Source organism: Phalacrocorax aristotelis, chromosome 23, assembly GCF_949628215.1.
Source record: "Phalacrocorax aristotelis chromosome 23, bGulAri2.1, whole genome shotgun sequence".
NCBI classification, from domain to species: domain Eukaryota; kingdom Metazoa; phylum Chordata; class Aves; order Suliformes; family Phalacrocoracidae; genus Phalacrocorax; species Phalacrocorax aristotelis.
The window spans coordinates 2,152,498-2,171,595 of NC_134298.1; the positions used below are offsets into that span (position 1 = coordinate 2,152,498).

The window sequence follows — 19,098 nt, forward strand, 5'->3', positions numbered from 1 at the left end:
ACTAGTCCCGGCGTGCCCCGCGGCCTACCGCCCAATCGCGGCGCTCTTTGTTGCGGGGGTGCGGCAGGCGCCGAGGCCCCGTTTCAAGATGGCGGACGAGAGTGAGACAGCAGTGAGGCGGCCACCGGCGAGGCCTCCGCGGCCGTCGGCGGAGGAGAACGACCATGAGCACTGCAGCGACTGCGAGAACGAGGCGGAGCACGGCTCCAACCGGTGGTGAGCAGCGGCCCCGCCGCAGCGGTGGCCGGGCCCAGTGAGGCGGGCAGCGGCAGGGAAGTGAGCGGCGCCCCGCCCCGCGCGGGCGCTGATTGGCCGCCGGGCGGCGTGCCGCGCTGCGATTGGTCGAGCCGCCCATCAGTCTTGCCGGGGGGGACGGGCCCGCTGGCTCCCATTCACGCCTGCTGTGGGAGCGTGTCCTGAAGCTAAACAGGGTTGGGCCCGTGGCGGCGTGGATGGGTGACGGCTGGCGCGGTGCCTGCGGGGCAGCCAGAAGGGGGCCGCGGGTGCCTTTTTGTTGGCAGAAAGGAGCACAGTTTGCGGTTCGTCTTGTTCTGGCGTTAGGGTGTGTCTCCCCACATTCCCCCTGCTCTCCTGCACAAGCCCTGTCCCCCTCCCAGCACCTTTGGCCCCGCGGTGGCACCTAGGGTCGTGGCGTGGTTGGGCATCTTATCCTGCTCCCCAAAGCTTGTGGCCTCCCGCGGCCATCCCTGCACCAGGGAAGAAGCCCAGGCTTCTGCACACCCATCCTGTCGTTTTCCTAAACGTGGCCCAGGGTTTTGCAAAGCTCAGCTGATGTTGTCTCATGGTTTGTGGCGCGGCCTCCAGAGGTATGAAATGGTAAAATAGCAACAATTAGGCTGGGAGTGAACGCATGCAGCCAGGCAGATGCTTATCTAGGTAGGAAAGATCTAAAAATCCCCAACGTAGTACCTGCATTACTGCCTTAATTAATAAGGCGCAGAGCTGCCTTGCCATGCCTGTGGCTTGCAGGAGAGGCTTTGTCCTCGTTCCTGCTGGCTTTGCAAGTGGCAGGGCATGTCAACATGTGGCTTATGCCACAACACGTGTTTCCAGAGATTTTGCACCTTGTGCTTCATGCACCTGAGCCTCACTGGGCTCCTCTTCCCACTTGCCCAGTGCCCCAGCAGCTGCTTTCCCAGCCCTGCAACACAGAGACCGTTGGCTTGAAGAGCTCTTCTCCCTCCGTCTGCAGCTTTCCACAGGCAAACCCGCCTGCCCGGTAATGGAATTGAATAAAAGGTCACGCAAGAAATATCACAGAGGCGTTTTTTATGACAGCACAGATGCCAGTTTATATTTTATTTGCCTCCCGGGTGTGGCACTGTGTCTCAGCTTAATAGGTTTAGCCATGCTTGGGGAGATTTTTCTTTTCTTTTCTTCTGACATGATTAGGTTTGTGGAAACCAGAGCCAAGCAGAGAGGAGACACGGTGCTTAATCACCGTTATTTCCCAGCCCAGCAGTTCAGCCTGCCCTTTGCCAGGAAAAGGTGTGTTCTTGAGCCCTCTTCGTATCCTAGCACGGGCATCGCACTTTCTGCAACACTAAGGAGTTAAAATGCAGTTACCTGTCCTGACTAGGGTGAGCATTGAAACACAACAGGCTAACCAGGCAGCCTGGGAAATGTCCTGTAACAAATATAGAGAATTTAGTTCGCTCAGGAAATAACGTGAAAAGTGTGGCTGACGGGCACAGCGATAATGACCACAAGCCAGGGAGGCTTTGGAGCTCTCTGGCAAATCGCCGGTTTCCCCCAAAACCTAACGAGGGATCCATCTAGGACAGAAAAGACCAAGTGGTGGGAAAGGTGGCGGGTTTCTTTCTGATGCACATCGGTTCCATTCATTTCATACTGTCACACTGCTCTGGGATGTGGGAGTGTTTCTGGTCACCCTGGCTGAACACTGTCCCCAGAAATGGGGCAGGGGAAGTGCTTTGAGCTGCTGGGGTTTGCAGAGCAGTGCTCGGAGTCCTGCCTCTGCGCACTTCGTGTTGCGAGTCACTGGGTCTTGGCTCTGAGATTTAAAACATACAAGTATTACTTAGTGAGGGCGATACTTCCTTTCCTTTTAAGGACAGGAAAGAGGAATTGAGTTTCTTCCACCTCGGTCCCACGTCAGCACTGTGGAGTGGCTGCACCGCTCTCCTCTGCGGCCCTTGATTTCCCAAAGGAAAAAAAATCCCACTTTCATATTTGACGTGATTTCCTTTATGCAGAGAGGGCTTCTGTCGTGTCTCTGGTGTCTGCAGAGAGTTTGTTCCCGTCGTAGATAAGACAGTGGAAAGGCAGAGTCACCGGCACAGGCTCCGTTCCCCAGAGCTGCTGCTAGCCTGGTAGGATTTGTTGGTTCACAGGCAGCAAACGGCAGTGGTGAGACCAAGGATTTGAGCATCCCAGCCCTGTGAAATGAGTCCGTCATTGGCAAAACCACCAGGGGAAGCAGTTTTGGGTGGGAAAAGTTTGGGTAGGATCCTGCAGCACAACCTGGATTGTTGCTGGATGGGGCATGGGGAAAGCAACGGGGCTGTTTGTGGTGGGACAGCAGGCAGCTGCCTGGTTTGGCAATCCCTGCCTGCGCTTACACTGTGAGAGGGTGTTCCTGGGACAACTGCCGTGCTCTAACATGCAGAATGTAGTTTTGTTTGTTGTCTGGAGAGCAATAATGGCACGCTTTGCTTCAGGACCCGTGCTCTGCCATCTGCAGAGCCTCCCTTCTTGCTCTGGCCCCTAATGAGATTGCAGCCTAAGTACTGTACCCGATTAGCCCCAGGTTTGGCAGAAGGATTTTCCAGCACCTAAATACAGAGCAGGGATCTACTGTTTCTCATCTGACACCTTTCAGACTAGGAAGCAAGGCTGTGCAGTGGAGGAGTTGCAAACCACACAAAACCTTGTCTGAATCTGCGTTTCCAGTTTGGGTTTTGAGGAAGAACCAGCCATATTTGGTATCATTTGCTATCGTAGGTGTGAGATGGTCTGAGAGCCCAAGTGTGGTGTTTCGATTTGTGTAAAAAAGATGCTTTTTGATCGCTGCAGCTCATACACTATGGGAAATAAGTCCCAGCCCTTGCTGTTGAAATTATTCTGTGGCAACCCAGAGCTTCCCACCAGGCTTTGGGAGCCATGGGGAGCCGGCCACAGCTGGAGTTGTCCTCTCTTGTGCTTTCCTCCCCTACCTCGCAAACAAAAAAGAACTCTTGGATCTGGGAATACAGCGGGAGCGCACATGGATCCAGGTGATAGATAAGTGGGTGCTGAGCACCAGTTGGTTACTGGATGTGTCTGGTGTTTCCCAGCCTCCGGAGGGGCTGAGCTGGTGGAGGACAGTTAGTCTGAGCCGGTCTCTCCTTGAACAACCCATCTGGTTTATCTGGGTACTTCCAAAAGTCTGTTTTTGAGATCGCTCAGGTTATGGGTGTTATTTTCTGTGTAGTGGTGCCATTCCCAGGAGAAGGGAAAATGGTTTTCCTTCATCAGAGAACAAACTGTTGCCATCCCGCAGGTAATCGGAAGACATTTCACATAGTACAGCCAATGTGCCCTTCTCCACCCCCTTTATCTCTCAAAGTGTCTCAGGCTGGAAAGGAGATATGGGAGGAAAAAAGCGGTAAGAGCAGCCGGGAATGCCGTGGGCTGTCGGCCGGGAGCTGGCCTGGCAGTTAACCCTTCCTGGGCATGAAACCGGCTTCAGCCCTCGCAGCTTCATGGGTTGCATTGGCTGCGGTAGCTGGGATTTTGGACAGTGGCGTCTGGTGAGGTGATGCCATTAATTTGGGGAGTGTCTGAGGGGCTGCAGCTACACTGGAACGCAAAGAAGAAATTTGCTTTCCTAAATGGACTTTAAAATAGAAAATAGCTGCACTTGTGCTTCCCTAGGTGTAATGAGATGGACCTTTGGGTTTTCCAGCATTTTCCTATGTTTCCTTTGCTGGTGACTTGTCTGCCAGGTTGGTTTTTGTCTCCTGGCCCTTCTCCACACCACAGCGCCTGGGAATGCAAAACCTCATCCCACCTTATGCCACCCTGATTTCTTCCAGGTCACGACAGCTTTGCTCATAAATCAGGGAGGATTTTTCTTAGTGCTTCTACCTGCGAGTCCAGCATGGGGATGAAGCGATATTGGTTGGGCTGAACTCATTAGTGGCAAGCTGGGAGTTGGCAGCTCTGATTTATGAAGCAAAGCAACGCTGACTGAATACACAGGGGCTGGGAGGATTTTGTTTGTCACATCTGACACCCACAGCATCCCAACATGGAGGTGACCTGGGAAAACGTATCCATCTCCTTTGGAAGGTGCAGCTTCCAGCATCTGCCCTTGGATGTGCTCTCAAACCCCCCATGTGCTGTCAGTCTGAGGTGTTGAAATTGGTAAGAAATCAGTTGAATGTGTTTACTGCAGCTGCACAGTGAATGGTTTGGCTCATCCCAGGGCCTGGATGCGGCTGTCCTGGCTGGTTGGGGATCTGCCAGGTCTCACCCGTGCTCCTCCACGAGGAGTTAAAAAAACCCCATCACACATTTGTCACCAAAATCAATAGCAGTGTCAGCACCGCTTTGCTGTAATTACTTTTGCTGTCATGTCAGAGCTCGTGTCTCCCCGGTGGAGGTAAAGCCCTTTTGCTGGTGGTGGGAGGAAAGGTGAGGAGCGTCCCCCCAGGGAAGGCTCAGCAGTGCTGCGGGATGCTATCCCCACAGAGCTGCGGCTTTGTGGCTGCTCCTCTCTCTGCTGCGCTGCAGGTGCTTAATGTGCTGCTGGAGAAGAAGGGGGGCTTCTTACCAAGCCCCCTGTTGTGGAGCAGCTCGCCCTGTACAACCATTAGTTCCGCGTGCAGGTGAGCATTGCTGTCTCCTGGTGTTTCACCTGGGGCTCTGCTGATAGGCAGGAATATTTTTCCCCAGCAAATGCCATCTGCAGAGTCCCCACTGCTGTTCAGGTTTTGTCCAGAGGAAAGCCTTCCCCAGCTCAGCTGCTCTGTGTCCTGCAAACCAGACGTCTCTGCTCCGCAGGGCGATGGCTGCCCGTCGTGTCGGGTTCCTGTGCCGTGAGCATCAGTGGCCTCGCCGTCTGCAGGCACCTCCACAGCCAGCCCTCCCGGCTTCATCCCTCAAAACATTTCTCTATCCACTTTTCCCTGGTTTCAAAACTCACTTGCTGCTCAGCCCAGGGATCTTTTTAATCCTAATTCCCCTCCAGGCTCTCTCCTTTTCCTGGCCTTGCTGAAATAAATAGTTGGATGCTGCTCCAACATATTTTCCAGTGTGTTTCTTCTTTCCTTTCCCTGCTCCACCTTCTTCACCACTATCTTGTGTTTGGTAAAGACATTAAGATGATCTGGGAGCAAGTGGTACTTGGGAGGGGGGGTTGTTTCCAGGCTGGCCAGTGCCTTCGGTGCCCCGTCTGCCTCTGGGCAGGTCAGAGCCGTGCGATTGTCCCTGCTGAAAGCAGCAATCATTTTGGGGGTGCAAGGAAGGAGAAGCCTCTATATCATAGAGTAAAAAATACACTGGCTTGGATCCCCAAGCTGAGATTTGAGGAAAGAAGAGGACGAGGTCCCTGGGCACAGGAGGGCAGGGGCACGTCCCACAGCATCTGGGCTGGCGGGGTGTCCCTTGGTTAGACCCCGTCCCACAGAGCTCGCACCAGTTTCCAGCCAGACCCGCTCTGGTGTGGGAGGCGGTGCCCGCCAGTGGTGGGCTTTGTGGTTGTAGGTGCTGTGGGTGTGCTGCTTGATGCAAAGAGCAGCTCCTACCTGGGACTCTCCATGGCTTTCCTTGCTCTGGCCTCTCCCCATCGAGGCAGAAGTGGGTTATTTTCCTCAGTGAAAACAGAAGAGGAAAGATGCTGTGGTTTTACTGCAAAACAAACTTGGCAGCACTGACAGGGACAGGACAGAGCTGTCCTGGCATTCACGCCCTCCCCCCAACTTGCTTTGCAAAAGACCCTTTGTGCATGTCAGCAGCTGGCAAAACACCCGTGGCCCGGTTTCCCGACCCCTTCCCTTCTCATCCCTCTGCTTAGTCCTGCTCCAGCTGTCTCTGGGGTTGAATTTCCACTGGAGCCATGACCCTTTCGGAGGCTGTAACCTTGTTTTGGGGACCACTGGCAGAGAGGCCTCTGGGGTGCCCCAGCTGCACAGCAGTAACGTCACCTGTCCTGCGTCAGGTGTCTCACGCAGGGGTGAGATCACGTACACTGTGCCGGGAGCCGGCGCCTCTCCCGTGTTTTGGCATCAGGACACTGCTGGACTTGCCCATCAGCAGGGCTGGGCTCGGTGCAGGGTTTCACGCCTGTGGCTGCTTTGGGGTGTCATCTTTTGGATGTCTGGGGCTGCACTGCATCCCTGGAAGGAGGAGCGGTGCCCTGGTGCAGGCGCTTCCACCCTGTCCTCCCAAAGAGATTTGCTGCTTGGTCTTGATTTTCCAGCTCCACCATAACAATATAACAAATTTCCAATATAACAGTGCCTGTCTCCCTAGATCATTGCCTCTGCAGGTGAGGTGACACTTGGCAGAGTGTCCTTGGCCACCGGCCCCTCTGCGGTGCTTTATTCCCAGGGCTGGACCACCATTTGCTGCTCTCATGTCCATCCTTAGGCTCCGAGAGGAGGAAAAAGCCTAAGCTGGGCATCCCTGCCGCTCCACGGGTTGGGTTTGGGCACGTGCGGCCGAGCGGGGTGGTGTGACAGCACAGATGCAGTCACCTGCGGGGTGGGGCACGCTCCCCACCGCTGAGCAAACCTGTGGGGTGGGAGGTGTTGCTGCTGGTCCCATTTGGGAGCTTGCTTGGAGCTCGCTGCTGGGAGGGATGCCGGGGAGAGGGCACACAGCTGCACCCTCCGTGCTCTGAATATTCCCCCTCCTGGAGACTTGGACTCAGAGCAGGGAGCTTCAGAAACCCTATGAATATTCTCCAAAAGAAAACCCCAAGGCTCCAATTATGTTTCTTTTGTTCCCTAGCGGCTTGAGTCCAGCAAATGACAGCGGAGCCAAAAAGAAGAAAAAGAAACCCAAACGGAAGAAAGAGAAGGGAGATCAGTCCGATCAGGCTCAGGACCAGCCAGTGAAGGTGACTGACCCCTTCCTGAAGTCGCGGCCCTGCACAGCCAGCCCTGTCCTGGACCTGTCTGCTGTAGCTTAGGGCAAAGAAAGAGTCTCCCAGTCCTGGTTTTAGGCACTTGGCTGCTCAAAAAACTTAAGGTTTAGAGTAATTTCCCAGCCTGGCTCCATGCGTGGGAATTCCCATTGCTGTAAGGTGTTTGCGGAGCACTCCAGGAACAACGCGGTCCTTGGCTGGATATCCCAGCCAGTTCCTGTGCTGCGGTGAAAGGGTCAGACTGGCGTCTCGGAGTTCTTCTTTCCAGACGCCAGCTGCCTCCTCGCAGGCAGGGGACCGCCACGCTGCCACCTGCCAGCTTCCTCTCCTGCCCGCAGCTAGCACAACGAACGCCTTCTCCTTCATCTTGGATGACATCCGATGTTGTTGATTTTCGCTTGATTAACATAAGAACAGCAGCTGGGTCAGAGCAGAGTCTGTCTTACCCCTCTTGGCTTTGCCCGATCCTGACTAGCAGCCGGTGCTTCGTGAAGGAGCATGGGACATGCAAGGATTGTCCCTCCCGGTGCTGGCAGTCACCCATCGTGTCCCCTCTGGTCCTGTGGCGGGGGACACAGACAGAGATATGCACATCAGCATGTCCAATGCCCAATTCCCATCCAAATATTTCTAATATTCTGTCCTGACTGTGCAGAGCATTAAACTGGGGCTTTGAGTGTTTCAGACTAACTTCACCGGGAATCAGGGAGGAGCTGGGGTTGTGAATTCAGCGCAGAGCTGCCCACCCTGCCAAGGTCTGCCTGGGGAGGAGGAGGAAAGTGTCCTTCACCTTGACGCAGCCTCTCCGCCTTGTCCTGGTCTGCGGTGCCCAGGGACTTCTCTGGAAGCTGCAGTTTGCAGATACAGATCCAGCGTAGATGGAAGTGGCTGAAGCAGAGAGAGAAAAGGCACCGCAGAAAGCCCGAGTGCTCGGTGTGGGTTGATCCAGGGTGTCTCTGTGTCTCTGCATGAGTGTTAGCCAAGGTGAGGCAGGGAGGTTTGCTCTTGGGGCTCACAGTGCCCTCCTTAACTGAAGCTTAAAGCATTTTAAGGTACTTCATCTATCCCCTTTGACCCAGGAGTGCCTAGAAGCCAGGTCTAGGTGTGTGGCAGGTGCCTGGTGAAAGCGTTCATCCATCTAGTAGAGGTTTATGAGAAGGTCTAGGCTGGGAAGCAAGTCTTCTCCCTGCTGTCCCCTTCCTGGCAGGGTCAGCTTCAGGTTCCCCTAATGAGGAGCTGAAATACAGACCTGGTGGCTCACCTTACTCATTTTGTCTTTCCACCCTTCTTTTCTGCCCTCAGGTGAACTCTTTACCTGCTGAGAGGATCCAGGAGATTCAAAAAGCCATCGAGCTCTTCTCTGTAGGTCAGGGCCCTGCCAAAACCATGGAGGAAGCCAGCAAGAGGAGCTACCAGTTCTGGGACACGCAGCCAGTCCCCAAGCTAGGTACGTACAGCCCCTCGCCATTCCTTGGGAGAAGCCTTGTGGTCCCCAGACTGCTCGAGGAAGCTCTCAATGAAGCTGGTCCCTGGACAGCCCCTCACTACTGTCCTGTCTGGGTTTCAGAGGCATCAGTGACACTTGTCTACCATTCAGCATCATGGACCTGAGCAGCCAGCCCTGCTGCCAGAGAGCTGTGCAGGCGGCCAGGGGTGTCAAGAGGGATGAGGAGCCATTTCAGACATCCAGTCTGATGCCTCCCACATTTAGGCATCCCTTAATCTCAGTCTTTAGCCTTTGAATTGGGTTTCCCCAGCCCTCTGTACCTGTTTCATGTGGGGTGTTGCCAGCCTTCCTCTTGCCAAGTCCTAGGGGACTTGGAGCTAACCAGCTCTCACCTTTCTGGGGTTGAAGCTTCCCAGCAAAGGGTCCTTGGTGGGGAAGGTAACTCGGGGTGAAACGGGGCCAGCCACTGATGGGAGCTGCTCAGGGAAGCAGGTCCATGTGCTGAGCTGCCACATTGATGGGTTGCTGGGCTCACATCAGCCTCTGGCATGGGCAGGCACTGGGGCTGAGCCGGGAGAGCTGGGAGAGTGGAAGCACAAACCTCACGAGCATCTGTACCCCTGAGCTTCCACACGTGTCTAAAGATGGGGAGTCGTATCTTTTCATCCCATCGTCCCCCTGCAAACAGTCTGGCTGTTCCTCCCAGCTCTACTCCTTGCTCCAGCCCTTTCTCCAGTTTGCTCTTGATGCTGTCAGCCTGCGTCAAAATGATGTTCTGTCAGTAACGAGGCATTTCTCAGCGTGGCAGGAGCACTTGGCAGCTGAGCAGATCTGAAAAGAAGAGGGGTGCACTGACGGAGAGCTGCATGGCTGGAAGGCACTTGTTCCCAAGCTAATTGGAGCAAACCTGCAGTGCTCCTGGGGTGCCCAGGATTGCTTCGCTTAGTCTCTCCGCTCCTGCGTCCCCTAGCAAAACCCCTGCAGAGCTCAGGAGAACTAGAGAATGAGTCCAAGCCCATAGCTTCCAGATTCACCCGAAGCTTGTCATGGCTTCAAATTGGCTGCTGTTCAGTAATTTCCTTCATGGGGTTGTGTCCAATCTCTCTTGCTGCAAACACCATGTCTGAATCCCTTTTCATGTTATCAGCATCAGTCTGAGGCTTTCTTTGGTCTCAGACTGTTTGCTGGGTGCAATAGCCTCAGTTTTGTGCTGGGAAGATCATAGTGAGACAGCACGAGGTTATGTGAGACAGCAAAGCCTGATCTTGCGTTTGCCCTTTTTCTCAGAGGATCCTGGACATGGCAAACATCATTTCTGCTTGCATAAACCCTGGAGGAACGGTGGAAGGCATCTTCTGGGGATGCAGAGGCACAAAACAGCCCACTCCTCCGCACACCGAATTGCTGGCTGTGCCCTGGCTGTCAGCCCCCCACTGGGTCCCAGTGTCTCTCGTGGTCGTTGCTCAGAAGCATGCTCTGGCACACAGCGTCACGTACACGAGGCTATTTAGGGTCAGCTAACAAAACTGCTGTGGGATTTTTGGGGCTGGAGCCGGTCAGCACCTGCTCAAAACAGAGAGGGCACCCAGGGGTGAGCATTTCTGGAAGCTGCCCTGGGTGGGTGTGATGGGGCCGTTCTTGCTCTGGGCTTTCTTTACCTCCCCATTGCCTGGAAACCTTTTCAGTCCCTTTTTAAGGGAACTCCTAATTAGCACGGCTTTCTTCTTGGCAGCACTCAAGTGATGCTGCTCTGTTGACATCCCTGAGAAAGCCGGTGCTCAAACCAACATCTCTTGGCTGAATCGGGAGCTTTAGGAGTCAGTGTTTTTTCAACAAAAGTTGTCTTGTTTGGTGCAGCTCTTTTTTAAGCACAGTGGGAAGGAAACCCTGACGTTTGCCAAATGGCAGCAGCCAGAGTTGGCAGGGAGAGAGCCACCATCTGATGGAGTGGCTCACGGGAAAGTGCTGGCCAGGGCTGGGATTGTGGGGCTGGGGAAGGATAAGGCATCGCGTGTGGACCTGGAAGACATAGCTGTGACCTTGAAGCTCTGGTCAGTTTGGTCTCCTCCTCTCTGCTGCCTGATCGGTTCCACCATTGCCCTGGAGGGAGTTTTGATTCTCTGCCCCTGTGTCATGATGAGCACGTGGCACGTCCCAAACCAGGGGGGTGAAATGGTGATCCCTGGCTGCCCATGCCAGGGACCTGAGGTGGGAGACATGAGGCATGCCGGTTGCCAGATTGAGGTGTCATGGAGATTTGGCCTCAAACAGTAGAAGGCATCTTCATGCCTCCCCGCTCTCTCTTACAGGAGAAGTGGTGAACACCCACGGTCCTGTTGAGCCGGACAAAGACAATATCCGTCAGGAGCCGTATACTTTGCCCCAGGGCTTTACCTGGGATGCCCTGGACCTTGGGGATAGAGGCGTGGTGAGTATAGGCAGCTTGGCCTTCGTGCGCTGGGACGGCGTCTCTGTTGCATGGTTGGCAGTTCCATGCTTAGAGTGCTGAAGATGGTTTTGGGGATGGGAGCATGTCCTTCGCCACGCCATGCAACTCTCCAGCTCAGTGGTCACGCCATCTCCTTGGAGTTAGATGGCTCCAACTTCCCCCACTGTGCAGTTACCTCTCACCCATCCCATGCTGGCCAGGTTGGCCTGGTTTCTTGATGAGGATGTGAGGATGCCTGCAGCCAGGAGTTTTCCCTTAGGAGGACCCTCCAGACCATGACCCACGTCCCTGGAAGATGCCCGGAAGACAGCAGGACTTATCTGTGTGTCCTGCTGCTTACCCTGCTCTGCAGCGGCACTGGTTCAGGAGCCTGGAGCAGGGGGGCGTGCTGGTAGCAGGGACACGGCTGCACGCAGCGCCTGTTGCTGTGACCACACAAAAAGTGTTCAGGGTCCCCTCTCAGGGCAGCTGGGACATCTGATGGCTGAATAATTTTCTTAACCTGCTTGGTCTCTCCTGCTTTAGCTGAAAGAGCTGTACACGCTTCTGAATGAGAACTATGTGGAGGACGACGACAACATGTTCCGGTTCGATTACTCTCCTGAGTTCCTGCTGTGGTGAGTGGCATCATGACCACGGAGCAGGGGGTGTTGGAGGCTCACAAGCCTGATCCCTGTGACAGCACTGCAGCTGCCTTTGCTTAGCCTGTCTCACTTCTTTCCGAAATCTCCCTTCCCCATCTGTCACCGTGTGCGTGTGCCGTGTCCCAGGTACACTGTGGGAGGGGTCTCTCACCCAGCCCTGCCAGCTTCTGGCTTCTTTGAGATATGGGAGCCTAAAACTGGATTTTGTCCTCTTTGGTTTGATCCTGTGAGTGTTTCTAAAAATCCCAGTAGCTGAGGAGCTTCCCAGTGCCCTGGAGCTGTAGGATGAAGGCAGCTGCCAAGTAATGTTGCCAGCAATAACACTTGGAGATCTGTTGCAGTGGAGCTGCTGTTTCCTCAGGGCATTCATGAATCGATGAACATAGACTTCCTCCTGTGTCGCTAGTGAGAACTGGCTTTGGCCACAGAGTGCAGGAATTGCCCTGTATCCTGGCGGTCCTGCCTTGTCACATCACTGTCAACCCCCCCATCCTCCTGCCTGCAAACCCACAGCTGCATTGGGCAGCCTGGAGCAGGACACAGGACATGGCGGGAGTGCGTGGGGAGGCAGGAGCAGATACACTGGGGACCTCTGATGGGACATGGCTTCTGAAGTGCATCTCTTCTCCAGGGCGCTGCGTCCTCCAGGCTGGTTGCCCCAGTGGCACTGTGGGGTCAGAGTTGTCTCCAGCAAGAAACTCGTTGGATTTATCAGCGCGATTCCAGCCACTATCCACATCTATGACGCGTGAGTGCTGCTCGGCTCCTTTTCTCATCCTGCCCCTTGATCGCATGTGGGGCTTCCTGGGAGTCCTGAGGAGGTCTGGCCACATTGTCCTCCCCAACCAACCGAGCCAGACCTACACCGTTCAGCCATGGAGATGCTTTGCTGCTTGGAGTAGAAGGTGGGGGATATTTAAGGTGGGCAGTGAAGTTCTGTACAAGGACATCTGGTAGTTAGCAGCTGTGAAGGCTGTTTTCCAAAATGAGTGAGGTCAGCTTAGAGCTCTGGCTTACAGAAATCCTCCAGGGCTGCATGGAGACCATTTTCCCTTTGAAAACCTTGGATAACAGCTTATGAGAAAGATCTCCAACCCAGCCCTTGCCCCTTGGCCTTCCCCGAGGCTTTGTCTCCTCTTTCTCTTGAACGGGCTGGAGGTAAATTGCCCAGGGTGTTGGACTGATCCTCCCAGGTCAGGAGAGTCAGGTCTCATGTTCTGCATTGTTTCTTTCCCAAGAGAGAAGAAGATGGTAGAGATAAACTTCCTGTGTGTCCACAAAAAGTTGCGCTCGAAACGGGTGGCTCCAGTTCTGATCCGCGAGATCACGCGGCGGGTTCATCTGGAGGGGATCTTTCAGGCTGTTTACACTGCAGGAGTGGTGCTGCCAAAGCCTGTGGGGACTTGCAGGTGAGTGTCTGGTTCTCCAAAGAGATTTTGGTCTGCAAACCTTCCCTTGCTGGGATTCCCTCCGTAACATGTAGCGGGTGTGGGATTCCCCCGGACAGGAGAGATTGATTCCAGCCCAGGTTTCTCCTCTCCAAACCGTCCTTCCAAGATTAAGTCCAGTAGCTTTGCTTAAGCTGCTCATGTATCACAAGATAGGAGACATTCTGCAGCACAAGCACTTCAGGCCGCCCTTGTTTTTCTCTGCGGGAGCTGCTGGCCTCTTTGCGAGCCAGTGTGATGTTCTCGCTTGCCCTCTCATGGCAGCTATGAGAACCCCATGCCCGTGCAGCCATCCTGCTGCCCAAGAATAAGTCTCCCACTGCGAGTGTGTTTTTACAGGTACTGGCACCGGTCCCTGAATCCTCGGAAACTCATCGAGGTCAAATTTTCCCACCTAAGCAGGAACATGACTATGCAACGTACCATGAAGCTTTACCGGTTGCCCGAGGTGGGTGCCAGGCGGGGCTGCGAGCCACAGAGGCAGAGCTCACGAGTTGCTCCTTGCTGAGCAAGGGGTGAGGCTGGGAACTGGAGACACAAACATCTCGGCCGAGGTCAAGTCCTCTGCCTGGAGAACTGGCGTTTGTTTCATGTAGTAAATGGCTCTGTCAGGCCATTGTGCTTTATTTAATCTCTATTTATTTTTGCCTGGGTACCTGCATTTTAAGGGCAAATTCTTGCAGCTAGAGGACCCCGTGCGCTTTTGTTTCATGGTGAGTCATATCCTGTCCTCCTGGTAAAATGAGAACGCAGATATGACAGCCTTCATCTGTCCAAACACAGCCTCAGAGTGACCTTGAATTGGGTTAGTCCCTCATTCTTCAGTCAAACTGATCAGTTCTGTCACTGCAGTTGTCCTGCTGGGGAAGTTCCCCAGCTGGGTATGGGAGAGAAGACAAACAAAGCATCAAAATTGCCACCACCTTCCCTGACCTTGTTGGCTTCCTTCTGTTGGTCAGAGCTGCTCGTTTTGGTTGGAGAGCACTGCTTTAGCGCTGGGCAGCACATGGCTCCTGTCTCCTGCCTCCCACCTCAGGAAAGGCACCAGCTGCTGTTTTGTAGCTACCGATTTTTGTGCAGAAACCCAGACCCAGAAGCAGTCCATACTGCTTGATCTGGGCTTTGCTGAGCGATGCCAACCCTAGATTAGAAATTAAATCCAGCTGGAAGTAACATCACGTGGTTCCTTGGGGTTCTGTGTGGTGCCTGGGGCATGTCTCACAGCCTGTCCCCATTGCAAGCGGGAGCAGGGACCTGGAGGGAAGCAGAGATCTTGTGTTGTTAGTGGGTCAGAGGCCACTTCCAGAGGGACTTGACCTGGCACATGCGGCTTTGGGACCCCCTGAGCTTCTCTGCAGTCTTTGCCATTGGTGTAATTGGCCAATCACATCCATCCTTCTGCCGGGCAAGCAGGGCTTGGGGGAGAGTGCTGGGTTGTGGGACTGGAAATGGGAAGCAGAGAGCGTCTCCATGCCGTTTGACGGAGAGCCCTTGAGTAATAAAAGCCACTGTGCAAGCAACGCAAATGATTTGTCCCACTTTCTGTAGACTCCCAAGACTCCCGGCTTGCGGCCAATGGAGCACAGAGATATCTCCGCAGTGCACAAGCTCTTGACCGAGTACCTGAAACAGTTCCACCTGACGCCCGTCATGAGCCGAGAGGAGGTGGAGCACTGGTTCTTACCTCAGGAGAACATCATCGACACCTTTGTGGTAGAGGTGAGGGGGCAGGAACAAGACAGGGCGTGTTTTACTGGGCTTCTGCCTCCACTGGAAGAGTGCTCAGCGAGCTGTGGGAGCCACCAGGGAGGTTGCTGCCCTGGAGAGTGAGATGCTGTTCCAGGGTGGGAGGTTTGAGCTGCTGGAGGATGGTCCAGTCCCTCTCCGTCCTGGGCTGTCCTGAGTCTCCTCACAAGGAGCCCACACATCACTCAGACCGGCAAATCCCCTCTAAGGCTCTGGCCGGGCTTTATACTGGCTCTGACATATTGTGCTGTCACTTCTGGCTTCCAGAGCACCCCAGGGGAGGTGACAGACTTCCTGAGCTTCTACACGCTGCCCTCCACCATCATGAACCACCCGACTCACAAGAGCCTGAAAGCTGCTTACTCCTTCTACAACGTTCACACCAAGACACCTCTCATCGACCTCATGAGTGATGCTCTCATACTCGCCAAGTCGGTGAGTGATGGCAGGGCTGGGGCAGCACCGCTGGGCACCGGGCAGCTCACTGGGCACCGGGCAGCACCACTGGGCACCGGGCAGCTCACTGGGCACCGGGCAGCACCACTGGGCACCAGGCAGCTCTCCGGGCAGCTCTCTGAGCACCAGGCAGCTCTCTGGGCAGCTCACTGGGCACCGGGCAGCACCACTGGGCACCAGGCAGCTCTCCGGGCAGCTCTCTGGGCACCAGGCAGCTCTCTGGGCAGCTCACCGGGCAGCTCACCGGGCAGCTCACTGGGCACCGGGCAGCTCACCGGGCAGCTCACTGGGCACCAGGCAGCTCACCGGGCAGCTCTCTAGGCACCAGGCAGCTCACCGGGCAGCTCACCGGGCAGCTCACCGGGCAGCTCACTGGGCGCCAGGCAGCTCACTGGGCACCAGGCAGCTCACTGGGCACCTCACTGGGCACCAGGCAGCTCTCTGGGCAGCTCTCCGGGCAGCTCACTGGGCACCAGGCAGCTCTCTGGGCAGCTCACCGGGCAGCTCACTGGGCACCAGGCAGCTCTCTGGGCAGCTCACTGGGCAGCTCACTGGGCACCAGGCAGCTCTCTGGGCAGCTCACTGGGCAGCTCACTGGGCACCAGGCAGCTCTCTGGGCAGCTCACTGGGCAGCTCTCTGGGCACCGGGCAGCTCACTGGGCACCGGGCAGCTCACTGGGCACCAGGCAGCTCTCCGGGCAGCTCACTGGGCACCGGGCAGCTCTCCAGGCAGCTCTCCGGGCAGCTTACTGGGCACCGGGCAGCTCTCCGGGCACCGGGCAGCTCTCCGGGCAGCTCTCCGGGCAGCTCACTGGGCGCCAGGCAGCTCTCCGGGCAGCTCTCCAGGCAGCTCTCCGGGCAGCTCACTGGGCACCGGGCAGCTCTCCGGGCAGCTCTCCAGGCAGCTCTCCAGGCAGCTCTCCGGGCAGCTTACTGGGCACCGGGCAGCTCTCCGGGCAGCTCTCCGGGCAGCTCTCCAGGCACCGGGCAGCTCACTGGGCACCGGGCAGCTCACTGGGCACCGGGCAGCTCACCGGGCAGCTCACTGGGCACCGGGCAGCTCTCCAGGCAGCTCTCCGGGCAGCTCACTGGGCACCGGGCAGCTCACTGGGCACCGGGCATCTCTCCGGGCAGCTCTCCGGGCACCGGGCAGCTCTCCGGGCAGCTCTCCGGGCAGCTCTCCGGGCAGCTCACTGGGCACCGGGCAGCTGACTGGGCACCGGGCAGCTCACCGGGCAGCTCACTGGGCACCGGGCAGCTCTCCAGGCAGCTCTCCAGGCAGCTCACCGGGCAGCTCACTGGGCATCGGGCAGCTCTCCGGGCAGCTCACTGGGCACCGGGCAGCTCACCGGGCAACGGACAGCTCACTGGACAGCTCACCATTTGCCCAGCCACCCTTGGGTTTATGTGAAGGGCTGGCTGTGTGGCAAGGCTTGTGCCCAGGACTGAGCAAACCCAAATCCTAAAGGATTTGCCACCCAGGAGAGGGACGCAGGGGTAGCCTGAACCCCTGCCCAGCACTGAGCCAAGCTCAGGGTGTCTGCTTGTTTCTTACAGCAAGATATACTGTTATATGTCCATAGCACTTGAATTGAGGCTGGGTATGCCAGTGCTGAGTTTTTCCCCATCAGCCTTGTTCCCTTCTTCTGGGGATGCAAAGCTGGGCAGGAGAGGGGGCAGGCAGCTCACGGTTGGGATGAACTCCCCAGCATATAAGCAGGAGCTGATGGCTTTGTGTCTTGCCTGTGCAGAAAGGATTCGACGTCTTCAATGCACTGGATCTCATGGAAAACAAAACCTTCCTGGAGAAGCTGAAGTTTGGGATCGGGGACGGGAACCTGCAGTATTACCTGTACAATTGGAAGTGTCCCAGCATGGCACCGGAGAAGGTCAGTGCCTCGGGGTAGCGGGGTCCTCCAGCAACGGGAAGGAGTCTTGTCCCCGCAGCCCCCAGGGAGATGAGTGTGCTGGCACACACACCTCGGCGTTCCCAGGCCAGTGGTACACACAGTAATGGGTGAATCTAGTGACAGCTCCTCTGCTCTCCCTGCTGTGCACGGAGGGTGTCCCTGGGGAAAAGCACTTGCCATTTGTCTCCCTGGGCTCATTTTACTCTGGGACTAGTGCAGGTTTGGAGTCCTTAACCTCACGCACATCCTGACCTCTGTGGAAGGAGGCCAGGTGCAGAGAGGAGACAGGCAGAGGGCTGCAGGGTGACAGATGTGACCCTGGTGGTTGCAACAGTCACCTGGGAGGTGGTTGCTGTGCCCTGTGAGACCTCACAGGACCCGGATGTCACCACGCAGCCCTGTAGCTGTGTGTCAGCCTGTCGTGGTGGGACAAGAACAACGGCCTCTCTAGAGAGAACAGACAACCCTGAGAGCGGTTGCGTCACAGCTGAGCAGGACCCTGTGACGATGAGGAGCTCTGCCAGCACGGTCACTCGTAGCATGTGCGTGGTGACTGAGCCATGGGATTGCTGGGGTGTCACCTTGTCCCCACGGCCAGCAGCTCACTTCCCCCACAGCTGCTCCAAGCACTGCAGCTGTAGACACCCCGTCTGCTGATTTTAGGCAGCACCTGGTTGCTACCCTGTCTCGACCCTGAAGATGTGGTTCAGCATCCATGCAGTCCACAGCCGCCTTGGGAGGATGGTGCTTGCGAACCAGAAGCTGCCTGACCGCGCAGTGCTGCAGCCTGCCCGGGCTATGTCGCAACAGCTAATTAATGCCTTAACGGCAGTAACGGAGCTTTGGTTCCCTTTGCAGAGCATGTGATGCCAGGTCTCTGTGGGTACAAGCCCACGCGCCTTAAGCCAGCCTTGCTGTGCCACTGAGCCTTCCAAAAAGCTCCAGGAGGTTGCCAGGAGGTTTAAGCAATAGCTTTTCTTGCTAGGAGGGCTGTAGGGTTGGAGAGCCTGGTGCCAGGAGCTGCTCTCCAGCTGTACCCTGTGGTGGGGCTGCCCATGGCTCCAGCAGGTCAGAGCCTGGGACCAGCCACCAGCATGTCCCATCACGCAGCAGCTAGAGAGCACCCAGCAGTGCCGCTGCCTGCAGAGGGGCCTGGCCCACTACCAGGCTCTCAGGAAGCACCTTCTCCTAAATCTGGTGTTATTTACCTTAGAAGCAACCTTGGCCTATAAATCAAGGCTGCCTTGCCTGGGCTTGTCACTCCCTAAATATCGGTCACCTCCCCAGATCGGAGCCGGGCAGGGTCCGTGCACCCGTTTGGCCGCACGCTCAGGGCTCTCCCTGCTCTCAAATATCCCAAAGCCGATGGGGAAACCCGCACGGACAGCACTGAGCCCTCCCGGCTGGCAGAGCCAGGGCTTGCGAGCTGCGTCTGCCCAGAGCCGGGTCTGGGGCAGAGGGCGCTGGCAGTCGGGCACGTCTTGACCTGCCATTTCCGTTGGCTCCCCCAGGTCGGACTGGTGTTGCAGTAAACGAGCCCTTGCCAGGAGAGCGCAGCGCCACCGAGGAGCCGGGCCCGGCAGGGGTGCTGCTCTTGTCCTTTCTGCCGAAGCCGGACCTGCGCCGGGAGAGGTGGAACCGAAGCAGCCACGCAGCCACCCCACTGCCTGGATTCACCGACCATGTCCCACAGCACCGGCGGCCGCTCCCCCACTGGCGTCAGCGGTCTCCTTTGTTTTGGTTTAATTGCATCCTCGTAAAGACGTGATCAAGGGAATGTAACTGCTGAAACTAGCTCATGATTGGCATATAATGGAGTTAACGGGTGAATAATAAAAGTATATATTATATATATTTTAAATCTTTCCTGTTCCAAACTGACGT

The 19,098-nt window shown here is 56.1% G+C and overlaps 1 protein-coding gene across 1 annotated transcript; it reads left to right on the top strand.

The window, feature by feature from the left end:
- The first annotated feature begins 71 nt into the window (after nt 1–71).
- On the top strand, nt 72–19,068 carry NMT1 (N-myristoyltransferase 1). Its single transcript, XM_075117233.1, has 12 exons — nt 72–216; nt 6,979–7,087; nt 8,417–8,561; nt 10,871–10,989; nt 11,536–11,627; nt 12,286–12,402; nt 12,893–13,063; nt 13,442–13,550; nt 14,651–14,821; nt 15,116–15,283; nt 17,056–17,193; nt 18,726–19,068. Exons 1-12 carry the CDS (start codon nt 89–91, stop codon nt 18,744–18,746), a joined length of 1,488 nt encoding a protein of 495 aa, XP_074973334.1. The 5' UTR covers nt 72–88; the 3' UTR covers nt 18,747–19,068.
- Nucleotides 19,069–19,098: the final 30 nt, after the last annotated feature.